General features: G+C 34.5%; 1 protein-coding gene across 1 annotated transcript in view; it reads right to left on the reverse strand.

Annotated features, from left to right (window-relative positions):
• Window positions 1-20,761, reverse strand: part of RP1 (RP1 axonemal microtubule associated) — a 167,466-nt gene extending 146,705 nt beyond the window's left edge. Inside the window, exons 1-4 of the mRNA XM_065753301.1 lie at window positions 20,123-20,761; window positions 18,520-18,691; window positions 2,421-2,584; window positions 448-534 (exon numbers count right to left, since the gene is read on the reverse strand). Coding sequence (XP_065609373.1) covers window positions 448-534; window positions 2,421-2,584; window positions 18,520-18,691; window positions 20,123-20,761 — 1,062 coding nt within the window. The remainder of the gene's footprint in view (window positions 1-447; window positions 535-2,420; window positions 2,585-18,519; window positions 18,692-20,122) is intronic.
• Window positions 20,762-21,215: the final 454 nt, after the last annotated feature.

Consider the following 21,215-nt stretch of genomic DNA (forward strand, 5'->3'; position numbering starts at 1 on the left):
TCCTCAGAGTCACAGAATTAGATACACTTGCAATGTAGCTCTGATGCTGTACATAAGAACCTAGAGTCAGTTGTAGATGTGAAGTTAACTTGGCAAGACTGAGTTCATTGACATTCTAGCTTTCAACGAACTCTGGACACTCTGTAGCATGCAAAGGCTACAGAAGACTCAGATTGCAGTAGGGTAATTTGCTGTTCATTCATGCACTTTTAAAGAAATATTATGTACAGTTCTCACTAAACAGCAAACAAGCAAAGAAGATAGATCTCATCTTAAGTTGCCTCCCATTCTTCATAAACAGCACTCCATAGTAAATCATCTCTTAAAACTACATGTATTTGATGAGGCTAACATACTTCTCCCAAGGAATTTTTCTGACTCATACTTTGACACTGTTGTCATAGTGACTGCTTTTGGAAGGATAAAATTCCTTCTCGCATCATTTACCTCTTCACAATGCCAGGCAGGGCAACTTCCTGCATTAGTATGTCCAATGCGTATTTTGTAGAGATGTCCTATGTTTCCTGTATGAACCTGTAAAAGGAACACCACTGATAAAATACAATACATTCCTTAAAAGTAAAAGACATACAACAAAAGTTAATTTAGTATCGGTAAAATTCTAGTTTAGGTGAATTAACTATTCTGATATTTAAACAAGTGATTCTAAAATATTTTGCTCCAGACTATTATTGTATGCTTACATTTCTAAAGAAAAACCTCACGACAAATCCTGTGGCCTGCTAGACCCATTTAAATGATTCAACATGCTGCTGCAGGTATTTTGCTCCCCAGTGAATGCTGGTCTCAGTGGGAGATGAATACAGATTGTAGGCATCACTAAAAATACAGTTTGTCCCTAAAGCCTGCCTCAGTTTAGCATCTGTATCACTGACCTGCTACAAAATGAATTCAGTATCCCCGGCACTCCCCACTACTTTTGAGTTTCTCCCTGCCCCTCTTGGATGGTATGCTTTACAATTTTGGAACAATTGAGTTCATCTTTGACATTTATTTTTCCAAATCTTTTCAATTAAATTAACTTTAAAAGCTATATTTGAAAGATTAGGACTTGGGCAGGCTGGATGAGTACATCCAGTGCAGATAATAGGGTGCTAAGGGAATCACTTCATGTGAAGGTTATTGAAACAAGTAGTCATGGACTTAAGTGTGGAGTTAGAAAGCTTATCTTCAAGGCACTGGAAATATTCTGTGAATGCCTCTCCTCCTTGCTGCATTATTCTTTTTTCTCATGATGTAGCCTGATTTGTTGTCCTTTAGATGCTTTCTACAGAATTCATTTTCATGTTTTCATTTATGATGTAAAGATGGGTGTGAACCAAATTATCTGTATTATGAACAGACCATAATTAACTTGGACCTAGCACAAAAAAACAAGATTGACTCCTATACATTTTAGTGTACACCCTCTTTAATTCTATTCAGGGCCGTGGAAACTCACCTAAGAGGAGAATCCAAGTTTCCAAAACAGGGACTGTCTCCACATCTTGCATTTAAGAGTCATTTGAGGTGAAATGAATGAGAATAATGGGAGCAGAAAGCAGAGCTAAAAATATTTCTCAAGAAGACAGTTTTTTTAACCCTGGTTACTTATTTTATCTGTTCTTTTCAATCTTACATCCATTTTGTTTTTTATATACACATGGAGAATGGCATAAATATCAGAGATGCTGGATTCTCCTGCAAACTCTATCAGCTGAGGAGACCTAAGAATTTCATTTCCTACATCCCAGGCAGCTGTGAGAACATTGCAGAAACAGGTGAGTTCCTCATCAATGCTGACATTCAGTATCTTTTGTCAGAAAAGTACATGCTGTCCTGGATGCTAAAGGTGGAAATAGTTATTTGTTACGTGGTCCTGTAGCAGACATCTGCTAGAGTTCCCACTGACAATCCCACATATGCTCTCAAGCTCTGCAGTTCTTGATAAGAGACCTATTAGGGCTTATTTAAATCATCATGGAACAAGACTAATGGAGGAGGAACTTACATGCATAACCGGGAGCAAAAGTAACCATTAATTGAAATAAGACAGCAAAGATTTAATGAAGTTAAAAATTTATTCCATGTCCTAATTCTCCACTTGTCGCTTCATTTTTAATATCGTTGCTCCATTTCAAATATTAAAACTATGTAAGTACCAGTTGTCCTCAGTATTTTGTGGGCACTGTGTAAAGTAATCAGTAGCTCTTCTTAAGCAGACAAGAAATATGTTGCATCAAACTGGCTTTTTGATGGGTGAGGGAGAAAGGGTACTACATTTATTTCTCCATTTATTTCTTGCTTCCTGTGCACAGATGTCTCTTGTACAAAAACTAGCTTTTTATCCCATAGATTTTGAAATTTCATATAATCTATCAGGACACAAGAAAGTAACACAATGAATATGTATTACTTACTGTAAAGATATCTTCATTGCCTCTCTGAAATAATTTTCCCTTCTCTCCATCAAGAAAAATAGGCCCTGAACTGCCGAGATCCCCATACAAAATGATATAAACCTTTGAGCTTGTTCCTGCAGACGGCATATCACTGGTGAGTATGGACACCTTCCATTTCCTAGCTATCAAAAGATAAAAAGACCTGCTGAAATACTTGAGCTCAAGATTCGTAAATAAAGTGTATTTCAATACTCAAAATGTAAATAATATCATGTCAATGAATATAAAAATATCTATTTCACAAAGATACAGCAAATATTGACTGCGCTAAGTTGTGCACGTGAAAATCAAGAAATGTCAGGTTTCATTTACAGTTCTTCTGTATGCATATGCTATATGAGAAACTCAAATTGCATGAGTGCATATCAATTTTCAAATGCAGTATTTGAAACATTGTAGTAAACTGTATGAAATAGGTGTTCTTGTTTGTTGAGGATATGTCAGCTCTGTCCAGTACAGTGCTGTGTAATTACATCCTTGTAGGCTCTCAACAGGTTACCTCTGGAATGACAAACTCATCTCTTCAAGCATTATAGACTCTTAAAGCTAATTATCTCTACTGAAAGATATCACTATTAGAATGGAACTGTAAGTCTGTAAAGCCACGCAGATGTAACAGCTCAGGCAAAATTGCCTGATATGTTCTTGCACTGCAGTGTTGGCATTATACCCCGAGATATCCATACTCTTTCTACAGGTTAATTTCATTTTTAACAAGACCAAGTATATGGATTTAGACTGGTTTAGTGGAAGCTAAGTATCAAGAGCGTGGAGTTAAGGGAAATTATATCATTGAGGGGTGGCTGATAACAGTTTTTCATATGAACAGGGGTATTAGGAAAGACTATTAAGAAAACACTCTCACCCCCAAGACAGCTGATTCCCATCTCAAATGATGAGCATTTAAGCACCCCCCGAGCTTATAAATATTGCTTTGCACCACTGATTAATATAACTGTTTCTGTAAAGAGAACATTCTTTAAAACACAGCAGTAGTATTGAAAAGCTTTACTAATTACAGAAGGTCTCTGCCACCTAATGATTCATTTATACTACACAGATCATATACACTACATTTTACTAATGTTACTTGCTTTTCCATCCACCACAGCATCCTCATCATATCTGTTCTAGCTAAAACACTGAGAAATAACATAGTAAGGGCATGACATCTTAATATATTTTTTCTTGACTGAGATACCTGAAACAGATCTGTGTGTCTTAAACTCCCAGCAACAAGAAATCACAGAATCGTAAGGGTTGGAAGGGACCTCTAGAGATCATCAAGTCCAATCCCCAATTCAGAGAAACCACTTTTGTTCTGAGTATCACTCTGTGTTTTCAGTGTTCACCATGCACACTTTCTTAAATAATTTAATGGACATCAATACATACACAGGATAAAGCTGCAGCAGGCTATTACTAGAGGTCCAGGGAAATGATTGATTTGAGGAATTTGCATTTAGTTTTGTGTGACATTCTAGAAAAATAAGGTAGGATTAGTACCTTTATTAGCTCATGTTTAGCCATATCTAAAAGAAAAGTTGTTTAAGAAATAGATTAGACTGACCTAGTCTAGGTGTGTGCGTCAATAAATTTTTGTCTGGGAAGTAAATGAGTTGAAAATCTACATCCTCCATACCACTTAGCAACTATGTTTGAATTATTAATATTGCTTTTAATAAAAGGCAGAAAAAAATGCCCAGTAAAGACACATTATAAATACTAACCTCTAATGAGTTCTGATGGTAGAATCTATGAGTCCTGCTTGTAGTCAGACTTTTGTTATAAGCATTTTCTTCTCTGTGGCCATTATGGTAGTACATAAATCATATGTTCATTGGGAATGGCAGTGGTGTAGAATTAGAAACTATTAAAATAGATATTGTTCCCCAGACTTTGAGTGAGGAGTCAGGAAGTTATTAACAGAGTCCTTGGTTCATTTTTGAGGACAAAACTCAAGTCCTTGAAATGTAGCAGAGTGAATATTTTTTACTTCAGTATCAAAGAAGGTTACAACTGCCACAAATCTTTTCACATATCTGAGTTATTTGCTATCAAGGACACATGTACTACACCTTTTACACAAATATGTCTTAGTAAAGACTGTATAATACTGTAACATTGGATTTATTGATTTCAGCTCTGCCTGAATAGTCCATTATCTTGAAATGACAGTAGTATCACTGGAGATCAGTGGATTTGTAGAGCGTGCTATCAGCTGGGGTTTATGACACTAAGAACTACTTTCAACATCTTGAGCAATTAGTAAATTTTCTACATCTCAAGACACTATGATAAAGAAACTGTATTTCCTAGATAAATTATGACCATTCAAAGTATGTAACACGGTGTTTGCCAACACAGGTGTTCCAGGTTTACTGGCTCCCAGATACCGATTCTTCAGCTTTTTCAGAGCAATACTGCTAAAGTAACATTTGTAGTAGGTCAGTCCTACCATAAAGAAAAATTTGTCAGTTGTCAGCTCTCATAAGCATACTTTCTTCCCTATAATTCTCTTTTTCAAAATAGCATTCCTCTACACATATTCTACAACAATACATTTTAGCAGAAGACTAGCATTGACAACAGAAGGGTTCTGAAGGTCAATGGTGACCTTAAAATTTTACCCTGAGTAACTCTGATCTATGACCTATTTACTTGAAATTTGCTATTTTTTTTTTCCACTTAATCTGTTCTAGAGTAGTGTTCTGGTATTTACTTTTTTAAAAAAGAAATGCTTGTAGGTTTATGACCTAAAATGGTCCAAGTAAAAAGTAAAATTATTTGAAGACAGAATATGTTACTATTACCATAAATTTGGAGTGTACACTGCTACCCAATTTTGAAAATACACTCCTGTAGCATCTACCTGAATAATAATGTGAATACACAGCTATTGTATATGCACTTCTAACTAATTATTTTGTCATTATTAAATGATGAACTGCCAAAAAGTTACTCTTATCATTACGTTAAACTTCATCCTTACAGGATCTGTCATAGCTTGAACACATTAAACTAAAACCACAGTGAATAAGTGCTAACTGCTAGACACGAGGAAAAGAAATAATTTGCAGAATCACATTTTCCAACAACTTTTGTGACCCTCGTTAAAGTTGTTGTAATCTGCTTTGTTCACAGCTGAATTTAGCTTGTTATTCCTATTACCAAGGCAGTTCTTTACCCATCTTTCTGTGAGACATGACAGATGACCTACATTAGGAAAGTTAGTCTTAGAAAACATGAAGAAGTGATGGCTCAATGACTGAAGTCTACACAGAAACAAATTACACAGAAAAATATATTACCAGGTGAAAAAAAAAGAAAAACAAGCAAACAAAAAAAGAAAAACAGAAAAATATACTGGTTGCTAGAAGCTAATTTAAGAAACCTGAGGATCTTTATGAAAATAGTACATTCAATATATGTTCTTTACGTTAAACAAACACTACTGCTGAAACTACTGCTTGAATGGATAAATACCACTAACATGCTGAAGAAAATGATCAACAAGAGGAAAATTGAATTATTTGAAACTAAAATAGAAGTCAAAGGCAAAGATTATAAAAATCAACTGATTGCTCACAGATGACGAGAAGAATGGTTTGATATCTTGGAGTGTACTCATGGAAAACACGCTCCTTTTGCCAGAGAGTCTATAATGTACCATAATAGCTGACAATCATAGTTACAGGTATTATGTAATGGAACTTGCATGTTCCCTACAGGCAGTTTTAATTCACATAAGCAGAGCATCTGATAAATGTAGAAAAAGTAATGAATAATATAGAATGTTGAATAGTAAAATGATGAAAAGATGTAATTTTGATGACTGTTCTGTGCAGTTATTACTAGCACAAAACATGGATTTGCATATTCAGAGGCAACAGGGAAACTCTGAAGAAGCAAGTACACCTGGAGCATGATACTCAAAAGGTAAGCTAGGTATTCAGTAAAGCTACAAGAGCACACATGGATAATAAGAAATGAAACAGAATCTGTTTGGATCATGTTTATTTTGGAACAGGATAAACAAGTCAGAATCAAAAGTGTATCATTATGACACTACCAAATTTATGAAGAACGGAGAATAAATCCTACTGAACAGCAGAAAGCAGTTATTTCTAAAAGTCAGAATCAGTATATCAATACATTTTTTCCTCCAACATTCAACTATTAGGGAATATAATTTTTTTAATTGGACTATTTAGAGCTAGATGTAAAAAATACCCCTGAGATAAGAAATCATAAACTGATTCATTTTAAGTTAGAAAATATAGGGGGGAAAAAAAACACTAAGCTTTTGATTTGCAAATGGCAAATTTAAAAATATAAAGGAACAGGCTGGTTAATTTAAGTGTACTGAAAAGTGAGATGTAATAAAAGAAACTAAAACAAAATCATTAAAATGTTATTATTGTTGTATCAAATTCTCTTCAATTTAGAACAAGGATGTCACGTGAGATATAATAATTCAACTTTGTATATAAGAAAAATTACAATTTATCTAAAATATCTGAATATGATATGAGAACTTAGTATTTAAAATGGAAAAATGGATCAGTGTGAGGATGCATAGTAACGAACAAACTAAGTAAATGATAGATTATAAATCTGTACTGAAATGAGAGGTACTAATTTATAGAGACCCTAGTAAATTGCTCCATAGCATAGTTTCTGTAATATGAGAGGAGGATAAGAAAATCCAGAGCTGTGCAAATAAAAGCAATGTACAACAGGATGAGGTGTACGGAAATGCATTTAAAAACTACTAGTAAGGCATAATGTTATAAACAGTGAATTTATCATTTAGAGAAAAAAAAAAAGAGAACAAATCACTAATATGTTGAATCAACATGACTGCAAGATGCACCAGGAGAAAGATTTCTAAATCGAGAAATTTTCTGATTGGTCACCAAAAGCTCAGAGACACAATATTCTAAATGCTGCAATAGGATGCTATTCAATATGAAAATAATAAATAAGTAAATAAAATTGTAACTAGAATAACTCCCAAGGAAGACAAACATAATGATTAGAGAAAATGGAGAGACTGTCTTATGTAGAAGGAAAAGATGATAGAAAATCTGATATTTCTCTTTTTAATAGCATCAAGATAAAAAGTGTATTCCTTCCAGAAGAATAATCTATATAAATCCTTTAAATCTATATAAATCCATAATCTATATAAAGCCTTTAAATGCCTGCTGAATTTTCTACTATTCTTTTCTTAACACATTGTTTTATATGCTTGTCAGTTCCAAGTATATTTCATCCTGACTCATTCAGAAAAATTCTCTATGGCTTTTGCTTAATTTACAGAATTAAGCTATATATAAGTATTTCCTATTATTCTTCATGGTGTTTTTCCATCTGTTAGTCATGTACTTCACGTCACCAGAATTTTTAGGGTCTCTCTTCAGTCTTCTCCAATCTTACCTAATGAAAGCAATTTTATTTTCTCTGTATACTTCAACTTCTTAATATTCTATATCTTCCCTGAATAATTAACAAATATAGAAACCCTATGGAACATCTCTCTGAATCTTTTGTCCTGCTCTGAGTTGACCATTTTATTCCTTCTCTTCTAGTTAATGTACAGAAATGAAGAGATCTTCAGTGGATATAACAATAATTTCACCACTTGCTGTGGTGAAACTGTCCTGATTGTAATGCAGGGCCGTGCCCCACACCTCACCTGAGTGCTTGGTTGCTAGTAACACTGCAATAAGCATCTGATTAAAGCCTCTTGAACATCAGAATAAGGTGTTACGAATGCCACACAAGGTGCTGTAAATCCAGCATAAAAGTTGCAAGTGATGGAGTCATGTATATAACTGTCAATTTAAATTTTAGGCAATATTTCTGGTACACAGAATGCCATATGCAATTTAGTTGAATTCTAGTGATTTTAAGCTTTATTTTTCCATCTGTAGGTTTTACATCTGTATGGATGTGTAAAGGAATGAAAAAATACCACTGAGATTCTTCATTGGAGCAGTTCTAAAAGATGCCAAGGAACATGCCCAGACATCTGAAGATGGGAGGAAGAACATCAGAATCACAGCCAGTGTTGTCATATAAACACACAGCTGTTTGGCATGTAATTTATTAGTTAATATCACAACATTGCATCAGGGTTGTAACATTCATTTATTACATGTATATAACACTCCTTCAAAAGACAGAAATATATCAGCTATTTATATGGAGAAATAAAACTGCCGCTAGACTCCTAAAAACAATTGAAGAGCTATTCATTTTCCAAACTGTACTGCAAACCCCTTATGCTCCAGATCCTGATTCTGCTTCTCCACCACGTGCTGTTTGACACAGGGAGACAATCAAGGCCTGTGGGCCAAAAGGCATTTGTGTGTCAGGCTTTGATTACGTCTCCAGTCTGGGTAACTGAATGAGCATAGCCCAGTATGTGGCAGCGTATACCTGCCAGTTGGTTTAGTAACAACCTCCAAGACTGCAGAATGGCCTAATTCACATTCTCTAACTGAGAAAAATAGCACCTTCCTTCTTCAGATATGCCTCCAATTTTATTGACATTTATTAAATGTATATTATTAAGGATTAAGATCTAAACAAAGTAAGAAAAAAACTAACAAGAAAGAAATAATCTTGCTAATCACAATATATATTTTTTTCCAGTTTTACATTTAGAATCATTCTCTGAAAATTGTATACCATACACAAATTCATGCTAAATAGACAGGATATAAAGAAATTCTGTAAACAATAATCTAAAAAAATTCTGTAACAGATTGAAAGACTCTTACACATATTATTAATAATAATATTAATAATAATATTTAATTAATATTAATTAATATTAATAATAATATTAAATATTCCAAAGATTCTCATAGTACATCATATTTACAGAAAGGAAAAAAAAAAGAAGACATGGACAACATAATACAGAGGTTAAAAAAAGAACACACAGTTAACACTGGTAGTATACATTGAATAGTTGTAAGATTTAGTGATGCTGCCTCTGAAGGGAATATGGCAATGGCAGACAAGAAGTCCACTGATGCAAGTCTCTATTTCACAGTTCCTGCACAATCCTTTGTAATGAATAGGTATTATCCTTTTATAGTGTCCTCTGGTTCAAAGAGGCAAATTTCACTTGGAGTCTGGACCTTCCTATAAACAGACTGAAAGCCCACTTTATTCACTTAATTCTTCTGAATTTGGCTTTAAAAACTTAAATAGCTTTTTGATAATAATCTATATAAAACTATCGTGACTATCCTACTTTTCAAATTAAACATTACATTTGATTTAGTTCTGGATTTAGTTCATGAACTACAGACATCTTAGAACTCAAGAAGATATTTAAAATGTTAATTCTTTGCTCTAACAAGCAGTAGTTGCTTCTCTAGAGTTTGGTATACTACTAATACAGGCAAAATTTAGGGGAAAACAGTTTTTTTAACTAAGAAATCATCATCATAACACAGTTTTATTTTCTATAATGTTTCCCACAAAAAAATCTAAATAATTATCTGTATTTCAACAATTATATACAATTGTGATTTATATTTATCTGTCTATATTTTCCTTGTGAGTTTCACTGGATGTGACATATAGTGGCTTAATTTGTGAATATTTTTATAAGACTTTGTTGCTGATCTGACGTTACAGAACTTCCAAGATCTCTATTACATGTCTTTCTTATATTTGCTGCATCCATTCTCAATTGCACGAAAGTAAATTTCTTCCTCTTCTTCTTCATTTTCTGTAGGAAAGGCATTTTCACTTTTTATATTTTCAGAGACATTATGCTCAACGTTATTTAAATAAGTGCCACATTTCAGAAATATTTCAGATTGACATTTTTCTACTGGATCCTCTAACATGGGAGACAATTTTTCTCCAGCAAGATGATTTCTGTTTATCCTTAATGCTTGGCATGTTTTCGGCTTTGTATTTGACAGCTCATTATTTGTGCCCACAATATGATCACTGGGTTTGTGCTTGGATACATTGTTTTGGCAATTGCTAATTACCATAGGATTTACTTTCACATCTCCTGTGCCATGTAATGTCTCTAAATTGATCTCATTTTTCAGAGTTGAAGACATCAGTATCTTAATGTTACTAATAAAATCTAGGGTGTTATTAGCATTAAACCTATTAAAAATATTATTGGCAATCTTATGGATAGAGTTGTTCTTCACGTTCACACAATTATTTTCATTTGTTACTAAATTTTTGCCTGACCATTGCAAATGTTCAATATTTTTGGTCAATAAACATAGACCTAGCTGGTTCTCAATATCAGATGCTTTTTGGTAAGCATATCCTCTTTGTTCCTCATTAATTGGTATTACCATCACCGTCAATATTGGACAATGTTGGCCACATATAGCATGGAGCTTATCCAGAGAATCTTCTTCCTGAAGAGCACTTCTGTTAGCATTACTAACATCAGTTGGCTGAGACTGTATGGGTTTATCATTCAATGGCTGCTCCAATGGATGCACCTTGTTATCAGGCAATCTAAATTCTACAGATGTAAAGGCTGGAAAACTGCTATCAACCTCTGTGGAGAAATGAGTGGAAGTAGAACATACTGTGGCTGAAGGTTTGATCTTCTCTTTGTTTCCTACAGGAAGAGAGGTGGTTTTACCACTGAAGGTAGGTTTGCTTTTTGTACTTCTGTCATCCTGTAAAGGGTCTGAGTCGCTGCTGTGAGGCATATTGAAGTAGTTGCAAAAATTCTTAGAGGGTCTTACCATGTCTTCAAGCTCTGAAGAAGAGATTTCATTGAGGACTGGGTACTGATTCAGACTGCCAAAATGTGAGTATGGAGCATCATCACCGTTAGTATCAAGGACTGTGTCTGTTGATGTTGTATCCAAATTGCCATACATTCCAGTCTGCTCAGGTGGTGATCTTCTAATCAGATGGTTTTCTTTCAGAAGCCATTTGCCTTTATCGATCAACACTCCTTCATCCTCTTTAGCACGTACAGTAGAGTGACAATATTTCTTTGGAAATTCTCCTGAATAGTTATTAATAGAATCTGTCTCTTCTCCGTGAGGTGTAGGTTGTTCTGTTGGTGAAGAAATATTTTCTCTTTTCCATATAGTGTCATCTTTGTTAACGACTTCTGGAAATTCTTCTAATTGCAGTGAAGAATGAGAAAAATTTTCTGCAGAGAGAGGCCTAGGTTCTTGGGAAAAAATAGTATTTTTTGTCACCACTGCAGAGTGGAATTCTTCAGTATTTTTCTGTAGTACTTTGGAAATATAAGGAAATCCTTTCTGAAAGTCAGGCTTAAACGCAGCTTCTGTCTTACCATAAAGTCGTTCAATAGTTCTTTGTACCAAGCCAGTATTATAATGTTTTTCAAGTATTGCTTCCTCCCCACTTTCATTGGTCAAATCACTGGATGCTCTAACATTATAATCACTCTCTTCAGTATCTGGTCTGTAATCTGACCAATCTGAAGTGGCAGGACTTTTTAAACATTTTTTTAATTGAGAAGGTTCTGAACACATTCTATTCTCCTCTTCTTCTACTTGCAATGTCTGTTCTCTTTCACTCATATCGTATTCTGTAATATGCTTAGATTCATAACAGAAAGATAATGGAGAATTTGTAGATAACCTCTCAGAGGTTTCCTCACAAGTTTCTGTGTCTTCCTTCTCTTCCTGTACAGAATAAAACTCATGATTATATTCTACATAGGTGTCAGTACCTTGTTTATATGCTTTTTTGTCATTCAAATTTGGATCAGCTTTCTCATCTTCCCTATTATCAGTAGTAATATGTGTAATATCTTTTTCACATTCTATCTCAGAAGTATCCTGATCTAAAACACAATTTTTATCATTAGAAGTTACACTGTGAACTGTTGAATTAGGTTCTATTGAAGTATCTGACTCTTCATTAATGAACGATCCATCAGTGTTTTTATCTTGAGTTTTTTCATGTGGGTTATAAGCCATTTCTTCAATTGCTTCAGGTAGCTCTATAGCTGATGGAAGGCTATGTTTAGTTGAATTAGTATTGGCAAATTGATTGTCTAGCTCTGCTCTGGGAGCACTCAATTTTGAAACCTCTGCTGCTCTACAAAGTTCTTCCTGGATATCACAACAGCTTTCTAAATCACCAGACAATTCTAACTCTTCTTCAGTATTCAAATTTTCCTTTGCAATACAAGGCTCATCTGATTTTTCATCCTCATGCAAATGTATAACATTATAAATTTCAGATATTGGCATATTCTCATGGCAACATGTGACATCCTCCTTTCTGAGTTCCCTCCCAGCACGTAATGAGTTAATTTCTGGTGACTGTTGAAAATGTGAGAAAGCAGCCTTCAGTTCATCAACTTTTTCTAAGACTGTTGCTTGTTTCAGGAATTGTAATTGTGTTAATATTTCAGAACAGCTACAGGTAGCTTTTTGAATATCATCTTTGATTGTTCCAATCAAATTATCTCTCAGACTCAGTATTAGTAGCCACGCTAGGAGGAGGTTGGAGGAAGAACCAAAAACTGGAGGAGAAAGATCTGGAAGACTGCATGTTTTTTCTATACATCCACTGTGTTCCTTCTGGAGACCAAGCAAAGTTGATTGTAATTCATGAAGCAAAATACTAGACATGCAATTATTCTGAACATCGCTTACTGTTTTCTCATTGACAATTGTACAATCAACTTGAACAGCAACTTCAGATTTTTTTCTCTGACATAGACCGGTGTCTTGAATATCAGCCTCTGACACCTTTTTATCACTGATGTGTGTTTCATGAAATAAGCATAGCTCACTAGCATGATGAAATTCTGAATGCAGTAAAGACTTGGCATCTTCTAGTACTGCTGTATTATCATGAGTCAAAGAGTCAGTTTGCTTTTCAGTTGATGGTTTGGCTGATGCTTTTAGAGCTTCCAATTCAGAAAGAGGCTTTAATTGTTTTTTTGTTAGATTATGTTCAAACAGGTGTTTCTTTTCAATCATATGTACTTTATTGGTAACATATCTATCTTCTTTATCTATAAAAGCATCAATCTTTTCTTTAGAAAAATGACAGTCATCACTATTATTTACATCCCTCTCTTTTTTGTTTATAGGTGGCAAAACTGCATTTGGTGACAGGTTTTTCAGCCAACTGTAGACATAGTTATCAAGCGAATGCTCAACAACATCTTCTTTAAAATACTCCTGTTTCAGAGCCTCTAGTGTAATGGCACTGTCTGACATGCTTAATTTATTTGGACTTTTACTTAGATTTTTCTTCTTCTTTTGTTTTTTCTCTTTCTTTGATGATAAATTTTCCAAAACATTTTCTTTTTCTACATTATGATCCTTTGGCATTTCTGAAAATGAATTTGAAATTGTTGCTGAGTTAGCAAACTGTTCAAATAAATTAGTTGTGAGATGTTTGCCTTCTTTTGTAGCACTTAATTCACCCTGACTGTTTTCAATTTCAGTTCTTGAATCAACTGTCATTAGGCCATCTTCACTCTTTGAAGACAAAAGGGAACTATTTTTTTTGCCTGACTTCAATTTTACCTCAGTCAACTGTCTATTAGCTCTTCGTTTCTTATTAACTGATGATATTCCAGGGTGATATAACTCATCTTCAGGACATATGCTTTTGTCTGAATTGGCAGATCCATCACTACCTTTTACAAGCAATTCATTTCTTTTTTTCTGAATCAGGTCAGAACAGTTATCTGTAGTTTGGGTTGCAGAAACTTGTGTTGTTTTGCTTGTGATAAGCATTCCCTCACTTTTAATTATCCCTGAAATTTCTTGATCTCTTTGATTTTTATTTATGTATTGCTCTAGAAAATTAGACAATGATTTTCTCTTCTTCTTCTTCTTGGTGAGGGAAGATGCAGATAGGCTTTCACCAGTCAGATGTGATGCCATCACAGATTCAGACCTGACACTGATTTGATTCTCAGTTTCATTAACAGTAGGAAAGAATCCAGTTGTTGAATTTGTTTTTTCAGTAGGTGCTTTACTACACGGAGGTGCAACCATCTTCATCTGGCAGGCTGAATGCAGCAAATCTTCAGAAAAAGTTAATAAATCAGAAGTTTTGCACTTTATTTCTTCATTTTTTGACTGAGAAAATTCTGAATATGTAATATAAGAGCTGAGTGATCTTCTTATTTGTTTAATATCACATAACTCATTAATATGGTCTGCTGAAACTGGCCTGGCTGCCTTGTATATTTTTGATGATGGCATGAGATCACTAATGTTAGCTTTGCAGGTTGATACTAAATTGTTATATGTATCTTGTTCCACAACAGATTTCTCTGATACATTCTGTACCAATTCAGGCTCATCGAGTACATCTGATGTCTTCCTATTTGTGGTTCCAAATAAATCATGACTTTTGTGCCTTACTTTTAAAAGCATTTCTTCTTTTATACTCTCTGAAGAAAGCTTTAATAAGTCATTGTCACTCACATCACTAAACCTTGGATTACTGACACTTGATTTTTTTGTGCTTGACTGTGCTACCATGCAATACTCAGATTTATTTTCTCCACTCTGTATTTCCTCACTGTAAGAAAACTGTCCTATTGTCTTCTCCTGAACCTCTTTCTCAGAAACTAATGTGACACTTTCAACTACTGCTTTCTTTTTTCTAACACGTCTTGGCCCAGGGGTAGGAGGCCTATAAAAACGAGGTCTGATAATTTCCTCAGGTACATCACTTACATCTACATCTGCAGAATTGTTCTTCTGACAGATATTATCCATTTTTGAATCAAACTCTGATTCTTTATCTGGAACTTCTGTATGGAGTTGTTTTAATGACTCTCCTTCCTTACTGTAGCTGTCCAAAAATGAAGCGTCCTTTTGTTTTATACATTTTGATATATCTACATTGGATAAGCAGTCTTCTGCATGCGCTGCAGAATTGCAAATGGTGGCATTGTTTTCATCAGAAAGGCCAGCACGACTTACAGTTGTTGTCCATTTAATGGTTTCTTCCTCCTTAATTTTGAATCGAACTTTCATTTCCACTGTCATGCTGCCATCCTGATTAAGGTGAACAGACTTCTCAATGTCATCTTCAAACTGTGCCACAGGTAAGTCTTCCCCATTAACTGTCTGAGTTCCTCCTATACCTTTATGATTCTCAGGAAGATAGGAAGAATCTGAGTTGTTATCATTTAAGTTGTTATCATTGCTGGACCCTTTATCAGAAGAAACCGAAAATATCTGAGATCTTGAGCTAGAAATCTCTTCAGCTCTTGCTACCAACAATTACATTTAAAGACCCCAAATTAATTTGGTAGATGGAAAGTAGAGCAAACAGATATGATGGATAAGGATCCAGATGGTCAGACAGTAGACAGGCAGCGAGGGAAAGAAAAAAAAAAAGAGAGAAGAAGAAATGATAAAAATTAGTACAAAAAAAATTAATGAAGTTTATTTCCTAGAGTATTAGAAAGTAAAGAGAAAAAAAGCATATGTAATTTGGCTATTAACTTTAAGAAATTCTTAGAGACCAAATTGAAACCATTTTAAAAATAAAATAACAAGGCTTTAACTACCTTTTCGTTTCCTTTTATTTTGTTATAGACTCTGAAATGCCAGAGCTATATTTCTAATTGAAGCTCCAAAGCCCAAAAACATAATAAATGTTCTCGTTGCATACTCATTTGGGAGATAAGTGTACGGTCAACTTTTCAAGAGTTTCACAGGTCTGCACTTATTGGAATTTAAAGCTACTAACTTTACATTTTTTCCATGCATTAACATCCACAGGCATATCATCTCCTATTAGTTCTCACAGCGAGCGCTAATGTGTGTCAGTTGGCGTGTAACTACATCTCTCTGGTTATCCAACAATCTGCAACATATGAGTCATCACAGTGAGCAGAATCATTGACATATGTGACTAGAGGCTTCAGATTGAGTCCCCTAGAGTGAAACTTCTATGGAGAAGTAAACTTCTCCATTTTTGAAGCATTTGAACAGCTTATAAATTCTGAATTTAAATCAGGACATTCTGACATGCATTTTATGCTACAGTACACTAGATGATGGTTTAAAACCCAGTGAAGCCAACAAGAATACTTTAAGACTTCAGTAAGTTACGAGCATAGCCCAACATGAGCTTGAATACACATTAAATGTTCCTAAAATATATTTTGATTTATCCATAATGACTTGGCTTTTTTAAAAATATATATCTCATCTCACTTCCTGTGGTAATCACGACAAAGTGAGAGATAAAGAACTTGATGTAAGAAATAAAATATTGCTGTCTTTCAAGCGTTTTGTCTATGTGAGTGAAATGGTGCTTGAACACCCACAAAAAGACATATACAACTTTTACTGATACCTAAATATATAGAAGCCTTCATTTATCAGAACTGTTTTTCTTGTAGGAAGGTATTTTAACACAAGGAATATTAACTTGCCTGTATTACTTGAATTTAAGCATTCTTTGCTTGTGTAAATAACAAATAGTTTTATATTTTCACTTCAGTGACTGAGATGTTACTGATACAGACAGGTGTCTATAATTTCAGGAGGAATGCCTTGTGAGTTTCCCATTCATATGCTTTCCCATGAATCAGAAATAAAGATTTGTACTAATTTCAAAGCCTCGTTTTTCCAAAAATAAAATCTTGACCTCTTCTATTTTCAGAAAATGGATCTGAAATAAAAAGTGACTGAAATTTAATAATTCAGACATTATCACTAATGTGATAATCACTGCACAGGATACGGAATTGTTTGTTTGTTTCCCTCAGGTAAAAGACTTTCCAACTATTTTTTCTCTCTTATTGCTGCTAAGTAATGATTAAAGTTAATCAGATTCTCAACTACTCACTCTTTTTTTTTTTGTACCATTGCTAGCCTGAGTCTCTGACTCAAAGCAGAATTTGGATAGAAATTTTGGATATGAATTTTCATTCACAAAATGTTTCTATTCATTTTCTCGAGTCATTACTGATGCCCTGCAAACAGTTCTCAAGCTACAAAAGTCAAAGAACACAAAGGCTGAGAAAAACAAAAACAAAAAGTTTGGTAGAGACATTATAAACTGTGAGGGATATGGAAGAAATTTCTCCAAGTAAACGGAAGTTTAGTGTCATACGTAGCAGTACACTCCATGACACAGTGAAGATTACCATGGAAAAATCTCAGTATAGAAATAATTACAGTGTACCCTGAGATCTGCAGTACAGCATGCAGTTATATCGTGAGTGCAAGGTACCTCTGGATTAAACAACACCCCTGAGACAGCACTTCTGCCCTACAGCATATTCTAAGGCCAAGGATTCACAAATGTCCTAAAGCTCTGTTGCTGCACCATTTTGTTTCCCACAGCCTGACACTTCTCAGCTGTCCTGGCTTCTCTCCTCATATTCATCACATTCACTGAACTTTGCCTTGAGTAGTCACAAGAAAAGCATATAATCAGAGGTATGAGGATATAGGAAAGAGTGACAATCTCTGTAGGCAAACCAGCTTCATAAAAAGCGTTTGAGTTTGTAAGTGGACAAGTGCTATAATGAATTTCATGTTTATGATGAACATGTGCCATAGGAAAAAGAGAAAGTCATGATAATGATAAGTCAAATTCCCATTACTAAGTCCTGTGTAAAAATTTTGCTCAATCATTTTAGCTAGTTAAAAACTCTGAATTAACCTTTGAGGTCTCTTTTACCTCTGCTTTTATTAACTGTAATACCAAAAATATTAACAATGACATTTAAGTGCAATAACTTAATAACAATCACAATCAAGTCATAACAATAACAATTAAGTCATTAAAATAAAACATACATCTAGATTTGAATCCTTGCTCTAAATCAGCTAGTTTGAGTGAAAGAATGCATACTAGCTGAATTCTTAGCAGTGATATCTTAAAAGGAAAATTAACACTTCTATCTTTCTGATTCCTACAGGTGATTTGGAGCAAAAACAAACAGTTTCGTTTGGTCTTTTTGGATATCCTTGATCCCAGTAAGATTGTCATGGTTTACATCTTATGCTGAGAGATGAACCAATTAGTAAAATATAAATTAATTCAAAGAACTTACTGTTTTCACTTTCTGACTTGGCATTTGCTTTGGGGTACACACGATTTGCAATTCCAAGCAATTTAGCAGGCCGTGAATACCCAAGAGATTCATAATTGCTTGGTTTAAAAGGCTCTCTCCCTGCTGCAACTACAGTTCCAGAGCACAATATCAGGGCCTGAAGATTAGGAATCTGCAAAACAAACAAACAAAGAAACAAACAAACAAAAAAACCCATAACATTAAATTCTCCGTCTTAGTAACCATAAAATGTAATGTAAGAGATTTATCTCTTTTAAGCTTTAGTATCTTCACTTCTTAGTCTGTACATTACTTTGCAGCTTGCTATTAAATATGTATCACAGAACAGAATTAATTTTTCAATTCCTATAAGGAAATTTCTATCCCTGTAAGGGATATAAGTTATATAAGTGTACTAGAAAAAGAGTTCAAGAAGATTTGGATACAGATAAAAATTCCCTTGTAATATACAGCCAAAGAATAAGAATGAGCATTTGTAGATAGGTATACATATGAACAGGAATGTGGAGAAAGAAAGAAAAAAATCAGAATAAATCACAAATACTCCATATGTACAACCATGGAGGAATAGGACAGAATCATAGAACAATGTCTGTTGGAAAAGACATCTGGACATCACCTACTATTACTCTATGCTCAAACTAAATCTAATTTCAGATCAAGTTCTTAAGGGTCTTGTTTAAAATCTTTGAATTTGTATCCCAAAGATATACTGTGAAATGAGGTTTGCAAACTGCACTTCAAAGACATACAGTTTCCCATCCTAATGTAGAATTTAACCAAAGATTTGCCTTCAAAAGATTCTCTGCATGGATTTCCCTTCCCAGATACCCATCTTTGGGTCTAATCACAAGTGCTTCTCTGCTGTTAAATATTGAAATAAAGTCATATAGGTCAGGCACTGGAATGGCCTGCCTAGGGAGGTGGTTGAGGCACCATCCCTAGCGCCGTTCAAGAAGCGTTTAGATGAGGTGCTAAGGGATTTGATTTAGTAGTTGGGTAGGGATAGTGATAGGAGGATGGTTGGACTAGATGATCTTGTAGGTCCTTTCCAACCTAATGTACCTATGAACCTATGAACCATGTAAAACGAAAACCAGGGTTATTATTGCTGCAATACCTTGGTTTAGAGATACAAAACTTGGTCTGTTCAGAAACTGTAAATTAAATAAGATCTCTTAATTTCAAGTAATTACTAGCAAAACATCCTCCATTTGTGTAATGATGAAATATCCATGTCTATTAGGTACTGCCCATAGTATTTATAGGACATTTAAAAGCAGAAAAATGGCATAAATACTAAAAGAAGTATCTGTGTAATTATGCAAAAACATATAACTGAGATCACATCTGCAAGAGACTTAAGTAAGAAAAAGTTACTTTTCGTGATGACTTGAAATAAAATGTTCCTGCTTGCTTCACTCTAACTAGGAGATTTGTATGTATATAGTTCCTCCAATTTAGTAGGCTTACTAAGGGAAAACAGCTGAAATTCAGCACATTAGACTAAAATTAGATTAAAATAAATATCTATTCTAGAAACAAAGATAGAACAATTATCATTGCTCATCTTTATTCTCACCTTTCTGCCATCAGTGGTATATAGTTTCACAACTGGATATTGCATTAATTCACTCATGTAATCCAGCAAGGCCTCAAAAGTTTGTGTATTTTTCTTTCCCAGAACTATGGTGCGTCTGAGTCTTACATCCCCATTTTTGAAAACAAGCATCTTTTTGGGAGTTGTTATTTTGCTTTCTCGATGGCCAAATCCATCTTCATTCTCCTTTGCTAGTTGCACAGCTCGACGACGAGCACTGATGGGCCTACTGATCTGCCAGGGCAGTGGCTTTCTGCTAGCCCGTTCTAGGTTGATAGGCTTCATTTTCCTCTGATGGGAGCAAATATAAGATTTTCCATCTTCAAGATCCTCCAGACTGGTGATGCTGTGTCTCCCTTTTGGTGTACTGATATTCCTTACTCCAAAAGGTAACGGGACCCGTTTAGATAAGCTATCCAGCAAGGCATCAAACGTTTTATAAGACCGGTTGTTAATCACCATTTTGATTCCATTAAACTGAGGATCTCCACTTTTATAAAAACAGATCCTTTTGGCCACTACAGGTTCAGTAACATTGAAATGGCGTGCAGATAAACTCTGTTCACTCTCAGAGGAGTTTGGCTGATTCACGGAGTAACTGCTTGAAAGAGATTCACTCATTTTGACAGAACTCTGGGGGAAAAAAAAAAAAAAAAAAAAAGAGAGAGATGGATGTAAACATTTTTATGACTAGCAATAATACAGTCTTAATTTTGAAAAATATGAAAATGGAATTTATTATAAATTAACAGCAGCTAGTTGTGCCAAAAATCATTGTATTTAAATGGATCCAAGCTGTTATCTCTAAATTCCACAAAGGCTCCAGTACTGTCAGATTAAGTTAGCATAGCTCTACTTGCAAGTATTCCCAACACTCTCCAGTGTAATTTCAAATCTCTTATCATTTTGGTGCAAGAGACCTTTCCTTAGAATAAGGCACTTTATCAGCCCAGAATGATAATTAGATGTTTTCTTTCTTGAGAATGAAGCTAATGACAACATTTCAAAATCAATATATTAGTAAAATCTTTATGAGAAGAGAGCAATTTGTGCCTTGGCTCAAGCCATATTCAGT

This window comes from Cyrtonyx montezumae, unplaced genomic scaffold, assembly GCF_038088225.1.
Source record: "Cyrtonyx montezumae isolate F1298 unplaced genomic scaffold, pur_monq_1.0 scaffold_8, whole genome shotgun sequence".
NCBI lineage: Eukaryota > Metazoa > Chordata > Aves > Galliformes > Odontophoridae > Cyrtonyx > Cyrtonyx montezumae.